This window comes from Ursus arctos, unplaced genomic scaffold, assembly GCF_023065955.2.
Source record: "Ursus arctos isolate Adak ecotype North America unplaced genomic scaffold, UrsArc2.0 scaffold_23, whole genome shotgun sequence".
NCBI lineage: Eukaryota > Metazoa > Chordata > Mammalia > Carnivora > Ursidae > Ursus > Ursus arctos.
In genome coordinates, this window is record NW_026622908.1 from 8,927,216 (window position 1) to 8,944,707 (window position 17,492).

Below are 17,492 nucleotides of genomic sequence, written 5' to 3' on the forward strand. Positions count from 1 at the left end.
TATTCTAAGAATGTCAATTATTTCCAAATAAATGAATAGATTCAACACAATCACAGAATGTTAGAGATGATCAAAGTGTGCAGAGACTGCCCCCAGTATCCATTTTCCTCCATGAGCAAGTGAGAATTCTGAGAATTTCAGAACAGAGAAAGGACCCCATCTCCACCCCCCCTTGACGTGGATGGCTCTGTGTAACCAATTCCTGGGTTAGGGCTCTAATAGAAGGAGCATGGCTTCCTCCATCCCCAGTCCCCACCCTGGGGCTGAATGGGGCTGAATGGGGCTGAATGGGGCTGAATGTTGATGTGGTCAGTAGCCATGTAGGACCATAAGGCCTCTAGGGGAGATAGGAGCAGCAAGTTGGAAGGAATGCTGGTGTCTAAAGGCCTTGGAGTATCAGGCCAGGTCTCATAAACGGGGCAGCAACATCAGGCAAAGTGTGCTTGCCTTGTGAGGCCTTATAACTAAAGAGGAAAGTATATCGTAGGGTGATTGAAAGTTCACCATGGCCTGACCCCACTTTTTTGGTGAGGTTTGTTTTCTTTATCATCGTAGTAATGCATTCATGGGTATGACTTCTTTCCAAATGGTAGAGAAATGTGTACAAAGTGACAGTATCCCTGAATCCCATTCTCCAGAGGTCACTGGTTATTACAATTTCCATTCCTATTTCTTTTCCTATAATTAGCTCAGAATAGTAAGCTTATATTTCCATTTTTAGTTTATCAGCATCAATAAGTGGATCAAGTGACTTCTCTCTTTTTTAAAAAGATTTTATTTACTTATTTGAGAGAAAGAGTGAGTGAGAGAGAGAGCATGAGCAGGGGCGGGGTGAGGGGTGGGTGGGAAGGAGAAGAGGGACAGGGAGAAGCAGTCTCCCTCCTGAGCAGGGAGCCCGATGTGGGGATCGATCCCAGGACCCTGAGATCATGACCTGAGCTGAAAGCAGATGCTTAACCGATGGAGCCACCCAGGCGCCCCTCAAGTGACTTCTCTTATAAAATGTAAAGGGTTCAGCACACGTAACATATTCTCCTTCCTCCACTCCATGAAATTTTTTATTTATTTATTTTGATTTGGTGTAGATATTAAAAAATGTAAGTCTTATCTCCTACGACTTCTTTTTATGTGCTTCATGCTACAGTCAAATTAAGCTACTTGTCTTTTTTCATTTGAATTAGAAACTATTTCAGATATTCAGAAAAATTCTTCAATGGCTTTATTCAGCAAATATTTAGTAAGGATCTTGTCACGGGCTGAGCTCTGTCCCCCACCTTGGCAGCAGTCCGTCTTGCTGCAGGCTCCTTCCTACCACAGCCTGTGAGTTCCTTGAAGATGGGTGTGCTGCCTTTGGATCTCCAGTGCCTGGCACAGGGGCTAGAACATAGAAGATGTTCAGTTATTATTTATAGAATCAACAGAAGAATGACTGAGAGACTTTGCTATGAAAAGCCCACTTAACGATAGATTCAAGCCTACAAGTGGATAGGTTAATTGCAAAGATCTGTGAAATGGCAATTATAAAAAAGGATACATATGTATAAATATTTTATTTTTTCCTAGAGTTCATTCACCAAAAATGCAGGGGAAAGAAGGACTTCCCTTTGAATATGGATTAGCAATTAGAGTTCTACTCTTCCTTGCAGAAAGCACATCCATTAAGCCGTGTCTGTGATTTGCAGTTGGACTTATTAAAGTGGAGAGCATAACGTCATATGTATAGCATTCTGCATGAGGAAATTTTTCAAGACTGCTAGATTTTCTTCAATCTAGTAGAGTTGCCAGGCTAATTCAATAATAATAGTTTTGAGACTAGCTTTCATTGACCTTTTAAACATTCCTATAGATTTTCATTGAAATGATAATTCTCCTTTCATTCTCTTGTTCCATTGATTTACATTGTATTTTGTTAAGTTGGGCAATTACATGAGCAAGTCCAGCCGGCATGAGTAGGATTGGAAACAGACCCAGCTGGCTCTCATGAAGCAGGCACATCAGGGTTCTCGTGCCCGGGGGTCCTGGAGGGGTTAGTGAACGGCCCTGAGGACTCAGTGTTTCCTGGACATCAATCAATACGTGTTTGAGGTGGAATGAACAGGGTTGGTTCAAAAGATAGAGTCTCTTCACCAGAGACTTATTGAAAAGGTGTCTACACCACACAGAAATAGCGCAGTGCTGATAAAGTAGGTTTAAATAATGTTGGTTGAATTCATACACAAATAAACAGTTGTGGATGTCTCCCAAACGTGCCATGAGGGACTTTCAAATCTTTTCTCTCTCCCTGAAGGAAACTCCTGGATGTCCCGCATGACCCACCCCAAGGTGAAGCTCTAAGGACGTTCATCATTAGCTTTGGGAAGAAGAGGCTCGTGAGCAGACACTTTCCTTTCCTTGTTCTTTGCCCCTCAGAGACAGCAAACAGACTTGCAACGAAGGGAAGAGCCTTCCTCAGACTGACTGACTCCAGAGGACACTTTCTGCTCTCTTGAGTGGGAGATGCTTGCTGGTGTTACGGTAGCGCCTGGTGAAAAAGCCAGTCTTTTCTGGAAGAAGCTGGACAACACCATGATCTCCAGATAGGACTTACTTGAAAAAATATTTGCTGAGCATCTTCAAAATGGCAGGGCAAGTCCCACGCACTAGGGATTCAAAGACATGCTATCTGTTCTCAAGGACTTCACAGTGTGGTGGAGGAGGAGTCCTTCTGGCACAATGTTGTAACTGCTGTCAAAGAGGGATGTCAGGGTCAAGCAAGTTCAGTGTGGGCGGCAGTGGCTAAGCTTAAGTCTCCAGGAACTCTATCTCCTTGCAGCCAATATGAAGAGGAACGCCACTGACATCAAAAGAACCCATTGCCTCAGTGAAGCCCAATAGTCTTTGATTCACACACTAGATGAAACTTCTCTACAGACCTCCTCATGATGGATGTATTCCACCAAAGCTGTACAGTTGAGGCTATCACAAGGCTCCCAGGGCTGACTGTCATCGGAACCCTCAGTCTGTGTCAGTGACATCACAGTGGCATCTGTCTGGCACGGAGGTTACAGCCATCTCTCCCTGCCTCCTCCCCCACCCTGCACTCAGGCTGAGTTCTCAGTGTTCATTGGTTAGCTCCTCTCTCTGCAGGTAAAGCCGAGGGCAGTCTCACAGTCTGTGAGGAGCAGACAGCCTGTTGTGTTGTTGCATCATCTCATGGTGGCCTCTCCCTGTCTGCTGAGTTCAGTGAGGAGTGAGTAACCACTTGCAGAGAATAGTCTGGAATTCTGTACTGACTCTTAGTTTTTATCAATACGACTGGTATAACTATGGAAGGATCAGATGTTTCCAATCCTGCTCCTTATGGGGACTGACCATGAAATGGACGAAAAGTCACAGCCAGAACAATTGGTACAAAATCTTGAGGCTTACAGAGTGTCCCCAAACCTAATATCTGTAAGCTAATAATAAGTGGTTTCCAAGATAATTTCTATTTTGAAATCAATACTGGTTGCAATGGCCAAATTAGAACTGGCGGGGCATATTTCTTGACTCTACGCTGGTTGAGGCCAGAGCTGAACAGCCATTTACCAATTCTCAAAGGCAAAAGCTATGGTTTTCTTTATTAGAACTTAAGGCCAGCTGTCACCATGCTGTGGACAAATGCCACCAGAGAACTTTTCATAGACTGAATTACCTGGACTATTCTTTTTTTTTTTAATAATAATTTTTATTGTTACGTTAGTCACCATACAGTATATCCTTAGTTTTTGGTGTAATGTTCCATGATTCATTATTTGCGTATAACACCCAGTGCACCATGCAATACGTGCCCTCCTTAATACCCATCACTGGCCTATCCCATCCCCCACCCCCTCCCCTCTGAAGCCCTCAGTTGGTTTCCCAGCGTCCACAGTCTCTCATTCACCTGGACTTTTCTTCTGCAGGTAGAGAGTATACCTCAAAGGACATCATTTTCCCAAACTCAGAGAACCCAATGAGATTAAAAGTAGCAGAATTCACTTATTCAAACTTTCTACCTGCAGAATACCCCCAGTCATGGGACCAAACACGAGTCTTAGGGAAACATAGTCTTAGGGGAAAATAAGGGCTCTTCTTTTCCTATACTATCAGATAGAAAACAATTATGAACAAGGGTTTTATGGTTTTTGGACAGTGATCCCTTCCACTGCAGTGAAAATTTGCAAAGAAAAAAAATGAAAGAAAAAAGAAAGGAAGAAAGCGCTTTTGATAAGGAAGATTCACAAATAAATGCTTTCTCTGAGAAAAACTGGAAGAACCAGAGTAAAAACAATCAATTTGAAGACTCCGGGGAACCACTGAGACGTTTTGGAGGCGAGGTTGAGAGAACATTGGATGATTGCCAAGGCTGATGGGGCAGCGTTGACTCTCAAAGTCATTTCTGAGACTCTTCATCACTGACCTGAATGTACTCCCAGGGACGTCCTCCATTGGTGTCCCTGGGAACGCAAACAAGACTTGATCACCTGCTGGGACCACCTTGTGACATGGAAGTTACTGTCCCCATGTTATGGAGGAGGGAAATGGAGGTTTGCAGAGATTACGATACTTACTGAAGGCCACACAGCTTTGGAGTCCTGGAATCTGAATTCAAACCCAGATCTCTCCAACTTTAAAGCCTGGGCTCTCTCTACTGCAACACAGACCTCCTACTGACATAGGAATGTTCTGTGATCCAAATATCCCCACTGACACGTCCCCTGGAGGCAGGAGGAGATAAGTCTGGATAGGCTGTGTGGAACAACAACAGGACAACAGCAGAAAGGTTAAAATTTGTTTTTCAGAGAACTGTTTCCCCCTAATCAGCTATTGTGTCTTTTCAGACCTCACTAACAAACCCACAAGCTGTCTCTGCAGACGCCTGGACTCAGGGTCAACTGATACGGTTCCAGCCTAGGAACAAGCAAGGTCCTACAGTCCTTACCTGGGATAAGGAGCCCAAAACCACATCTGGCTTATACCAGCTCTCAGAGCAGGCCCATAGCCTCTTCCTCTTGTCCTCGGAGATAACCTCCTAAGGTCAGGGACTGAATTTTGTCTCGTTCTGATGCTATCTGCACCCCAAAGTGAATGTGGGATGTATGTTGCATTGTTTGTTCAATACACATGCTCTGCCTTTCCTCATGAATAGTCATAAGTCTCTTCACTCTTTTCATCAATATGCATGTAATCTCCTACCCTGAATTTCCCCTTTAAAAACCCCACTTGACGGACACCTCGGTGGCTCAGTCAGTTGAGCGTCAGACTTGGATTTCAGCTCAGGTCGAGGTCTCTGGGTCATGGGGTTGGCCTTGCATGGGGCTCTGGGTTGGGTGTGGAGTCGGCTTGGGATTGTTTCTCTTCCTCTCCCACTGCCCCTCCCCTGCTCCCCCTACCCCACTCATGTGTGCTCTCTCTCTTTAAAAAAAAAAAATGCCCACTTGATCCTTAACCCAGAATCTCAAAGAGGTCTTCGGCCATCTGTTCTCAGCCTCTCCAGGTTGCTGGCCTCCTGAATAAAGCAACCTTTCCTTTTCAACCAACACCTGTCTCTCGAGTTTGGCTTTTGAGCGGCAGCCGCTGAAGTTGGATTTTGGTAACAAACCCAGACAGAAGTCTGTGTCAGAGCCCTCACCTTTCCCAAGCCCTGCAGCCCCACCACCGGGGGGGTGTGTCCACTGCACATGGAAGGTGGTGCCGGGAGGAAGCCAGTGACTCTCAGGGACAAATCTAGAATGGCAACCACTTGTGTGTTTTATTAAACTAGAATAGGCAAATTGTGTAAGCAGCAAGGAAGTGAAGCCCATCCAATATGGAAGAAAGAAGAGTGGGTAGAGGACAACTGAGAACCAAGCATAACACCCAGCAGCCCCTTCTTGCCTCTAGAAAGGCTCCATCAGTCCAGACTGGCCAGGGGCTCACACAGGGTAGGAGTATCAGCATGGAAGCAGGTAGACCCACTGGGCCCCAGAGTTAGCATCGCGGGCTGAATCATCCATCGCTCTTAGTTCCTGCAGTCCTGTGTGGTCTGAGCCGATGCAGAAAATCCACAGCCTCTGTGGTCCTCCCTCAGGGCACATGGCGTTTCCACTCATGGAACTGAATACGGTTTGAAGCTCTGCTTTATAAGTGTTCGTGTTTTTCTTTTCTTCATCTCCCTTATTAAACTCAAAGTTTGTAATGCCCAGATCTGTTTGGGTTTTTTGGGTTGACGTTGCTCACCATCGTGTCCCCAGCATTCAGCACATGTCCCTTAGAGACCATCTTTTATCACATCCTCATTGAACACAGGAAAAAGTTGAGGGTTAAAAGAGTCAAAGGGATTTTCCTGAGATCCCATTGTGAAGAGCAGGTCCAATACCAGCCTTGGTCTCCTGGAGTCCTGCCTGAGCCTTTCCCATTGTTCTCTGCTACCTCATTCATTATGAGAGAAGTTCCTCCCTTTCCCCCCAAATCCACATTTGAGCTTGGAATGGGAGAGAGATTCAGGGCTATAGAACCTGCTAGTTGATCCAAACATCCATTTCCCTCCTCTCTCACATAATAATTCTGTGAGTTTTAGACCAGAAAAATGATCCTAATCCCAGCCCCCCTTAACGCTGGATGGCACCATGTAACTTAGCGTTGACCAATGGGAAGTGAGCAGAAGCGATGCCACCAATTCCTGAATTGTGTCTTTCCTTCTCTTCACCTCTGGATGGAAAGCTAAAGCGTCTAGGAGCCGCGTAGAGCCGTGTAGGATGAAGTCACCTCTGGGGATGAGGAGCATCGAGTGGGAAGTACCCTGTGTCTGATGCCGTGGAGTCACCGGTTCGGCCCTTGTAACTTCTCTCTTGTTTAAGTCACGATTGTAACGGATATCTTCCCAAAGCAACAAAACTCATAAATTTAAAACACGTATAAATACCTGTGTACCCAACACTTAAAAAAAATAAACCCCACTACATTCCATTCTCAAGGCATCTATGTTGATAATGAGAGATTATTCCCAAAAAGTGACCTTAGAGAGAGGGGGGCAGGTGATCAAACTCTGAGGAGATACAATGAGAAATTGATCCAATCACACCGAGAGAGAAAGTCCCAGGAAATACTGTGAGGAGGCCATAGGAGAGATGGATTGCCTCCATTTGCCATCGAATCTCATTTCCAAGTTCTCTACCCTCCTCTGCGTCCTCATCGTCCTCATCGATGGGTTCCCCCTCTCTCGGGCTCCTGGTTGCTTTCAGTGAAAGGGAGACAGGGACAGGAGCTGGGGGTTGGCAGGAGGGAGACTGGGGGTCTGCGACTTTCTGGTTCTCTCTCTCTGCCAGGCTGTGAGTTAGCAGGGGACATGTTACTCTGCCTACGGACTCCGCTCCTGTCTAGTGGCCTTTCCTACAGCCACAGCCCTTCTGAGCTCTGGTAACTTCTTCCCCTTCTTCCCCTTGTCTTTCAAGCCTAGTGATCTTAAGACTCCTGCTATTACTTTCCTGAGGGGTGCTGGTCACCATCCCATGTAATTTTCTCTAAATCTGCCCATATTGGTAGATTGTACCTTAATTAAACTCTTCTGAAGTATCCCATTTTAGGCCATCTGTTTGCTGCTGGCATCCTGAGAGATACTGAAAGGAAAGTAAATTTCAAAAAGCAAGTCAAACAGATGACTGGGTTATTCACAGCACTTTAGCTTCGGGATGCGTGCGTGTTCCCAATCTTGCTCCCTAAATTAAGGAAAGCAACAGATTTCTCACCATGACAGCACAATTTGAATGGTTGAGATGGAGGGGTGAGTGGGACAAGGGTCTAATGGTGGGGAGCAAGGTGAGTTTACCAGTTCAGATTTCCACAGCCAAGGCTGCCAGCCAATGCAGCCGGAAGGTGCTCCATGCCTCCTGGTTTTTTCCTGCAGGAGCCCCTGAATACTGCACCCCCAGATCAAGTTACATGGATGTGCACTAGGAGGAAAAACCCAACAGTGGCTTTGGAAATAAATACTTGATGAAGGTGATTTTCTTCTAGTCTTTCTGCAGGAGGCCACACGCTGACCTGTACGGAAGAGAAAGCCTCCTGTGACTGACCGCTGCTGCAGGACACTTCTCTGCCCAGGAGCAGGGGTGAAGCCCGGTGCTGGAATGAGGCTGATCAGATGCTGATCAGCTCCCGTGATTTCCTGTACAGGCATGTGCTGGCAAGTGAGTGTGGGGTTCTCTGAGTCATGCCTCCTCATGAGATGTTTCTCGACATTTGATCTGACTCTACTCCTATCGCTTCACCTCTGCCCATCTCCCCACCCCCCCCACTCTCCCAGCCCCCGCCCCATCCAGTGTCCATGCCTGCAAAGGAGTGTTGTTTTGTACCCATTTGCTGCCAACTGGGCAGCAATGCCAGGTAACGTGAGCCTGGGCTAGGAAGCTTTATAACTAGAGTAAAGCATACTCTCTGTACTTGTCATTCAAGGCCCTCCAGAGCCTGTTGCACGCTTTTTCGTTGTCATAGTTAGTAACGCACTTGGGTTTACACTTTCTTTCCAGATGACGTCGAAGTGTGCCAAATAAATGGTACAAGACTTCCTGGATCCCATTCTCCAGAAGCAATGACTCATCAGTTTTTCTTCCAAATCATTTATTAGTTATAGCTTTGATCAGTAAACTAATATTTCTGTTTTTTAACTTACCACTATTAGCAACAAGATCAACTGACTCCCCAGATAAGATGTAAAGAATTTAGGATAGGGCTGAGAATTTGGAATTATGAGACTGGGAATTTAAATGAACTGTGATTAGTATGCTAAGGAATTTACTGGGAAAAGTGGGCAACGTGCAGGAGCAGATGAACACTATCAGTGGAAAGGTAGAGATTCTAAGAAAAGGGAAATGCTAAAAATAAAAACATGTAACATAAGTGAAGAAGGCCCTTGATGGGCTCATCAGTAGACGAGCTCTTTTCTGAAGGATCGGTAAGCCTCAAGATAAGCTACTAGAAACTTCCCAAACTGAAAGGCGAAGAGAAAGAAAGTCTGAAAAAATGGAACAGACTGTTCAAGAGCTGTGGGATGATTACAAAAGGTATAGAATACATAGCATAGGGATATTAAAAAGAGAAGAAGGAAAGGAACAGAAGATCTCCTTGAAGTAATAATGGCTAAGAGCTTTCCAAATTATTTGCAGGTACCAAACTACAGATCCAGGTAGCTCAGAGAACCTGAACCAGGATAAATAATAATAATTTTTAGAAAGCCCCTATACCTAGATACTCAATTTCTGGGGCCAGAGAAACCGCTCTATATGATACTGTCGTGGTGGGTACGTGATGTTCTGCATCGGTCAAATCCAGTGAGCGATCCAAAGAACCCTAAGTAAACTATGGACTTCACTTTATAATAACGTGTCTGTATTGGTACATCAATTTAAATAAGTGTGCCACATTAATGGAAAGTGTTAGTAATAGGAGAAACTGTGGGAGGGGTTTGGGGATGGGGAGAGGGAGTATATGGGAACCCACTGTACTTTCTGTGAAATTTTTCCATACATCTAAAAGTGCTCTAAAATACAAAATTCATTAAAAATGAACAGGCAAACCACCAACTGGATGAATATTTATAACACACATAACTAAGGAAAGATTCAGCATAAATACAAACTCCTACAAATAACAAAAAAGGGAAACACTTAATAAAAACGGGCAAAACTTAGACACTTCAAAAAAATACAAGTAGCCAATAAGCACGTGGAAAGAGGCCAATTTCCTGTCATTTCGGAAATGCAAATTAAAACACAATGAGATGCCACTTCACACTCATTAGAATGACTAAAATTCAGAAGACTGGCAATGTTTGTTAAGAAGGGTTTGGGGCAACTGGCACTTTCAGATGTTGCTGGTGGGGATACGGAATAGCACAACCACTTTAGAACTGAGGGCTTCAGAGGGGAGGGGGTGTGGGAATGGGATAGGCCGGTGATGGGTAGTAAGGAGGGCACGTATTGCATGGTGCACTGGGTGTTATACGCAACTAATGAATCATCGAACTTTACATCAAAAACCAGGGATGTACTGTATGGTGACTAACATAATATAATAAAAAAATATTATTATAAAAAAATAAAGATTCAATTCAAAGAAAAATCCAGTTCAAAGTAAAAAAAAAAAAGAAAGAAAAGAAAAGAGGTTGGAAATTTCTCAGAGGCGAGCATACATCCTTCTGTGACCTGGCACTGTCACGTCAGGTTATTTACCCGAGAGACATAAAAACATATATCAGGAAACAAAGACTCGAATAAGAATGCTCACAGTAGCTTTACTCACAATATCCCATAATGGAATACTACATAGAGATCTATCAATATGAAAACTAATGGTGGTATATCCTCAGCTTTATCACATGGACGAGCTACTGACATAGGCAGTGCCATGGCCTGGGTAAATCTTAAAAATATTATGCTGAGCGATACAAGAGAGGAACAAAAGAGTACACTGAATGATCCTAAATAGATGAAATCAAAGGTCAGGTAAAACTCATCTTTGCTGATAGAAATAGGAATGATCATTGCCTCTGGGGCAGGAGGAATGTCTGGGGGGAACCTGAGGGAACTTTTGGAGGTGATGAAAATGTGTTGTGTTTTGCTTGGGGTTTGGGTCACCTGGTGTATCCTTGCTACAACTCACTGGACCATACACTTACGATCTGTGCCGTCACTCTCTCCCACTTATACCTCAATCAAAGAACTGAAAAATTATTAGACGATGCAACGTTTAAACGTCACATATTTTTACAGAACACGTCACTTTAGAAATGCTTTCCTGTAATCGGATTAATGAAATGAATGTTGCGAGCCCTGTGGAGTGAAAGGGGAATCTGATGAAGATCCTGTCCTCGGAGAGCACAGAGTCTAGTAAGACCCACTGGGGACGTGCCGTAAGGATCAGAGAGCTGCAGAGAGGGGGAGCCAGGGCAAAGGCACGGGGGCGGGAGTGAGAAGGGACGCACGTGGGGTTCCACTGGCGGGCGCGGGACAGGAAGTCACAGCAAGATGACTCACCTCCCACCTTGAGCATGCTTTGACGTCGATTTGTCCAGTTAACAAAACTCAACTTTGTGCTTGCACAAACCGAAAATAGTGAAAGAAAGAAATGGATGGTGACTCAAATCTGGTAAATGGACATTGAACACAGGCTTGGTGTAAAAATTCATCATTAATTCATTCATGAAGTCATTTATTCAATAAACATTCATTAAGCTAGGGAGCTATGCGAGGGCCTTCCAAAATCAAAGAAGATTGATGGCTGTTTGGGGCTAGACTGCACTTTTACTTCTTTTAATTTTTTGGAGGCAGATAGCAAGAGGGTGACCACAGAAATTTGTGATGGAATGTCCTTCTAGTCCCTCCTGAGTGCAGTGACCGAAGAAACTGTCGACCTTTCCTGCACCGCGTACAGCCTCCGCTGAGGGTGGGATACTTCAGGAGGGGACCCGAGAATTGGCAAAGCTCGGGATGGTGGGAAGGCCCTGGGTGAGGCCGTCCTTGAGGCGCGGCACTTCAGTGTTTGCTTGACAGGCGCTGTCTCAGTCCTCACGAGAAAGATCATTGTCTCAACCTTAAGCTTTATCTTAAAACTTTAAGGTTTTAAGATCAGGGCACCCGGAGCCTGAGGGAAGTCAAGAAAACCTCCCAAACTGATGGGGAGAACGCTGGCTCTCAAAGCCGCATTTGTCTGAGGGAGGCTGACTCTGAATCAGGACACCAGGCTGCTTCTCGCCCTCCCCAGAGTGTCTCGAGGAAGGCTGGTTTCACTCTCCCCCCCCTCCCGATCCATCCTGCAGAGCTCTCTGGAGGACCATCTTGAGGGTCTTGTGCCGCTGGGGCCACCGCTGTCTACAGGAGCCAACGAAGAAGTAAATGATCGGGTTGACACAGCTGTTGACACAGGACAGGACAATTGCAACCAGACAGAGATGCCTGAGGACTGTATCAGAGCTCGTCTGGATCCAGTGTAAGAGGAACCAGTGAATGCCGAAGGGCAGGCCGCAGAGGAGGAAGACCAGCACTGTGAGAGCTATGGTCACATACAGCCTGGTCAGCCGCATCCGATGGGAGCCGCGCAGGAATCTGGTCACCAGGGCCAGGCTGGACCCAGAGAGAAGCACGAATAAGAACAGCAGCCAGGCGGCAGTGATGAAATCAAACGCCTGACACCAATGATCGTCAATATCCTGGAACAGGAAGCCGCAGTACTTCCCTTCCAGGGTGCTCAAAAGCAAGGACAGGGCCCAGAGCAGGGCACACATCAGAGCTGACGTGTGTCTTGGGCGGTGGCAGCGGTACCAGATGGGACACAGGACCGACAGGCAGCGCTCCGTGCTAAGGGCACTGAGAATGCTCAGGCTTGCGATGTAAGCAAAGGTCCACACGGTGGTGAAAAAGCTGGGGATGGAAAGGGGCATGGAATGGAATTTGACGAGAGCCTGCAGGGAATAGACAACCTGGGAGGAGAGGAAAAGGAAGTCGGCTCCTGCCAGGTTGAGGATATAGACGGAGAAGGCGTTCCTCTGCATGCGGAAGCCCAGGAGCCAGAGCACGATCAGGTTTCCTACCAGCCCACCGAGGGCAAAGGTGAGGCTCAGCAAGGCCAGGGTCAGCATCTCCATGGGGAAAGTTTGCAGAAAGTCCCGGTCACTTCCATTCACTGGTGTGAGTGTGCTCTCCCAGGCTGGGGCGGTGGGATCGATGCTCAGAAACCCTCCACTGGTATTCCTGGGAACACAAACAACACTGAGCACCCGCTGTATGCTCACTGATTCTCAGGGCCACTCTGCTACGTGGGGATTACTGTCTCCATGTTACAGAGGAGGGAAAAGGAGGCTTGCAGAGGTTAAGAGATGAAGATACTTGCTGGAGACTGCTGGGTGGCTCAGTGGGTTAAGCGTCTGCCTTCGGCTCGGGTCATGAGTCCGGCATCAGGGTCCTTGCTCAGCAGGGAAGCCTGCTTCTCCCTCCGCCTGCAGCTCCCTGTGCTTGTGCTCCATCTCTCTCTCTTTCTCTCTCAAATAAATAAATAAATAAGTAAAATCTTTTAAAAAAAATGATACTTGCTGAACACCACACTGCTTTGGAGTTCTGGAACCTGGATTCAGACCAGTTCTCTCTGACTCTAAAGTCTGGACTCTCTCCACTGCAACATGGACCTTCTACTGTCACGGGAACATTCTGTGGTTCAAACACCTCTTCTACCCATGTCAGGTCTGCAGGAGGCAAGAGGAGACAAGTCTGGACAGATTATGTGTGGTGACAACCAGACTCTGAGCTTGGCATTCCGTCTGCCTGGGACGGAGATTTCCTCTTAGGGGCCAGGAAGTTGGAAGACCCAGGCATGACCTGTGGACGATCTCAGGGACTGAAGGTGGTCCATCCACCAGAAAAGAGGTCATGATTTGGAGTCATGAAGAGAACGTGACCTCTTGCAATGACAGGTATAAGTATGGCCAAGCCTCTTGGCCAGAAATGGCCCAGCACATCAGTTTTATGAAGGACAGGAAATACTTTCCTCCTGGCCCCCTGCTCAGTTGCGGGGGACACGGTCTAAGTCACTCTTACAATGGATTTCTTCCCAGAGCAGTCAAAATCATAAACCTGAGATATTTATAAATACGTGTCTACCCCCACCTTTAAAAAACAAACAAAAAACCCCTCACAAAACTATGCTCCATTCTCAAAGCATTTATTTTTTTAAAGATTTTATTTATTTATTCGGGAGAGAGAGAGAGCACACAAGCAGGGGGGAGGGGCAGAGGGAGAAGAAGACTCTCGGCTGAGCGGGGAGGATGCGGGGCTCCATCCCAGGACGCTGGGATCATGACCTGAGCTGAAGGCAGACCCTTAACCACTGAACCACTCAGGCACCCCATTCTCAAGGCATTTATGATGCTAATGAGAGATTATTCTGAAGAAGTGACACCACGTAGAGAGATGCAGACAGTCAAACAAACATCTTGAGGATGAAATTGAGAAATTGAGCCAACCCCACAGAGAGAGAAAGTCCCAGGAAATACCAACTGTAAGGAGGCCATGAGAAGAGATGGGTTTTGAGGCACTTGGGTGGCTCAGTCAGTTAAGCGTCTGCCTTCGGCTCAGGCCATGATCTCACGGTCTTGGGATCAAGCCCCGTGTTGGGCTCCCTGTTCACTGGGGAGTCTGCTTCTCCCTCTGTCCTTCCTCCAACTAGTTCTCTCTGTCTCTCAAATAAATAAATCACATCTTTTTATTTATTTATTTATTTATTTATTTATTTATTTATTTATTTGAGAGAGAGAGAGCACAGAGGGAGAGTGAGAGGGAGAAGCAGGCTCCCTGATGGACAGACAGCCCAACGTGGGGCTTGATCCCAAGGCCCCGAGATCATGACCTGAGCTGAAAGTAGGCACTTAACCGACTGAGCCACCCAAGTGCCCCTAAATAACATCTTTAAAAAAAAAAAAAAGAAGGAATGGATTTTCCATTTGCCATCACATCTCATCTCCATCTTCTCTACCTTCCTCTGCGTCCTCATCATTCTCATCGATGGGCTCCCTCTCTCTCTGGCTCCTGGTTGCTTTCAATGAATAGGGAGGCAGGGACAGGAACTGGAGGCTGGGAGGAGGGCGATTGGGGGTTTGTGACTTTCTGGCTCTCTCTGTCTGCCAGGCTGTGAGTTAGCAGGGGACATGTTGCTCTGTAAGGACTCTGCCCCTGTCTGGTGGCCCTTTCCTACAGCCACAGCCCTCCTGAGTTCTGGTAACTTTGTCCCTTTCCCCTTCAGGCCTTGTCTCTGGACTCTTCAGTTATAGATTTCCCTTAGCTCTGCCCACACCTGTGTAACCGGTCCTTTCATTATTCTTCTCAGTTATCCCGTTAGTTTGTGCCCTGTATTTTCTGCTTGGACAATGTCAGATACAAGGATACGAAGGAGAAAAACCACCTTTGAATAGCAAGCAAATCTGTGAAACCTGATGTTATTAAACCAATTCAGCTTTGGAATGTCGTGCCAGGATGCCATCTTGCTCCCTGAATTAAAATTAGCAAAATACATCTCTCTATAGTAGCAGATCTGAATGTTTGGGGAGAAAGAGAGAGTGTAAGGAGATAGGAAAGAAGCCCGAAGAGTCTGGTGGATCCCGTTTGGCTCTCCCCCAGTCCGAGTTAGCGGCCCGCAAAGCCTCCGTGCGGGAGCTTCACGTGTCCTGATCTGCGGTGGGCTGCCCTGGCTTCCCGCACACCCTCCCTTAAGATGAATTCACAAGCATGCAGACTAAGAGGAAGAAAACAGAACTGCCTTTGAAAGAAGGTAGTTCTCGATCAAATTCTTACCCGAGCACCATTCTTCTTGCTGGGGGTAGGGAATAGGAAATAGGAGCTTTCTTGAGATTGAGAAAGGGCGGAGAGTGCTTCTGTACCCTCCGGATGGCAAGGGGTCTGCGGCAGCGGGCGTGAAATCTGGTGACCGCCTGAGGCTTACCAGGATGCTGAGCAGCCCCTGTGATTTCCTGCCCAAACGGCACCGGCAAATGAGGTCCTGGAGATGTGGCAGACAAGAAACTTCACGAGATGTTTCTCATTTGCCTGGAGTCCAATCACTTATCTTGGCCTCTCCCCATCCTACCCATCCGGTCCCCCTCCTTGTCAGGAATGGCTGTTCTGGAGCCTTTTTCTGCTCTCCGTGAGCCTGGGCATTAAACCATCCACCAAGCAGCAAGAGTTTCCGTGGCTAAAGAATTGCTTGCTTGGCATTCAAGGCCCTGCCTGTCCTGGCTCACTTGATCTTTTTAAATTTAGTCACAGAAACAGTATAGGCACATTAGTTTTATTTCAAATGACACTGGGGTGTAGAAAGTGAAATGTGAAGTCTCTCCTACACTCATTTCCCAACAGCAACCAGTATTTCCAGTTTCCATTCTTCATTATTCTAGATGTTACTATTATGGCTTTGTATAATAAAACTACATTTCTGCTTTTGATTTGTCAATAACAGCAGCAGGGAATATCGAGTTCCCTTATGAAAGATAAGGAATTTAGCATGCTGTGCTATTCGTCACCGTTCTCCCTCTACATCAACGGTATTTGCTAGCTGGCTTATTTTCAGATCAGCTAGAGACAGCTAATATTTTCGGCTTTATCTCCTATGACTTCCTCTCACGTGCCCCTGCTGCGGCCAAATTGAGTTTCTTGCCATTCTCTTTAAAAACGTAACTGTGAAGCATCTAAAAGAATCAGAAAAATTTATTTACTCACTTATTCACTGACCCAAAACTATAGGTTTGTTGTGAAGAATAATGGAGTAATTATGTAACAGCTTAGAATAGGGACTCATATAAGTCCTACATACTTGCTAATTCTTACCATGATTTTTATTACTAATTCTTTCCGGAGGTCTAATACGTTAAAGTTTCTTTTTCTATTTTTCCATATCACTTAAGTTCTTTCTTATTTTCTATCTCTTTGTGTCCTGGGCAGCTTTCTGGGTAATTTTCTAGGTTACAAGTCTCTTTTGCACTGTGTCTAATCTTCTGTTTAATCCATCCACTGAATTTTAAATTTATTTTTTATGGTATTAATTTCTAGAAGTTCTTTTTTTTTTTAGATGTATTTATTTGTCAGAGAAAGAGAGAGAGAGAGAGAGAGAGAGACAGAGAGAGAGCACACAAGCAGGGAGAGGGGCAGAGGCAGAGGGAGAAGCAGTCTCCCTACCAAACAAGGAGCCCAATGCGGGACTTGATCCCAGGACACTAGGGATCATGACTTGAGCTGAAGGCAGACGCTTAACTGACTGAGCCACCCAGGCATCCCTAATTTCTTGAAGTTCTACTTGAGATTTATCTCTTGATGCTGGTTCACACTGTCAATTCTCCCTTTTATGTCTTTAATCCTATCGGACGTGGCAATATTATACTTCTCTGATAATTCCAGCGCTGAAGTCTATGTGTGTCTGATTTTACTGCCCATTATGTCTTCTATCACTTTCGTATGGTGCCTCGTTTCTTTCTGTGTTTGTGATTTTTGACTATGAGGGGCTTACTTTCTTTTCCCTTTTTTCTTACGATTTTATTTATTTATTTGTCAGAGAGAGAGAGTGCACGAGTGGGGGTGGGGGGGAGCAGCAGGCAAAGGGAGAAGCAGACGCCTCGCTGAGCAGGGAGCCCCATGCAGGGCTCCATCCCAGGACCCTGGGATCATGACCTGAGCCGAAGGCAGATGCTTAACCGACTGAGCCACCCAGGGGTCCTGAACTGCTCACTTTTCTTGGGACTTTATCTGTGGGAATCCTTTGAGGCTTGAATTATAGCCAAGCTCCTCCAAAGAGGTCTTTTGTTTTCTTTTGCTAGTTGACTGGGGGACCTTCCCAACATGGCTTTCATTTTTCAGGATGTCCCCAGAAATCTCATCTGTCATTTGAAATGTTAGGACCACAATGTAATACTGACTTGTGGCTATGAATTCTCGAAAGAGAATGTTTCTTCACTCGGAGCCAAGCTCGATCAAGCAATTTCT

The 17,492-nt window shown here is 45.9% G+C and overlaps 1 protein-coding gene across 1 annotated transcript; it reads right to left on the minus strand.

The window, feature by feature from the left end:
• Positions 1–11,681: 11,681 nt before the first annotated feature.
• Positions 11,682–12,709, minus strand: MRGPRX2 (MAS related GPR family member X2). Its single transcript, XM_026511874.4, has one exon. The coding sequence runs from the start codon at positions 12,617–12,619 to the stop codon at positions 11,762–11,764; it is 858 nt and encodes a 285-aa protein (XP_026367659.2). The 5' UTR covers positions 12,620–12,709; the 3' UTR covers positions 11,682–11,761.
• Positions 12,710–17,492: the final 4,783 nt, after the last annotated feature.

Excerpts from the sequence above, each read along its gene's own strand:
- MRGPRX2 (XM_026511874.4), bottom strand. The coding sequence starts at position 12,619 with ATGGAGATGCTGACCCTGGCCTTGCTGAGCCTCACCTTTGCCCTCGGT.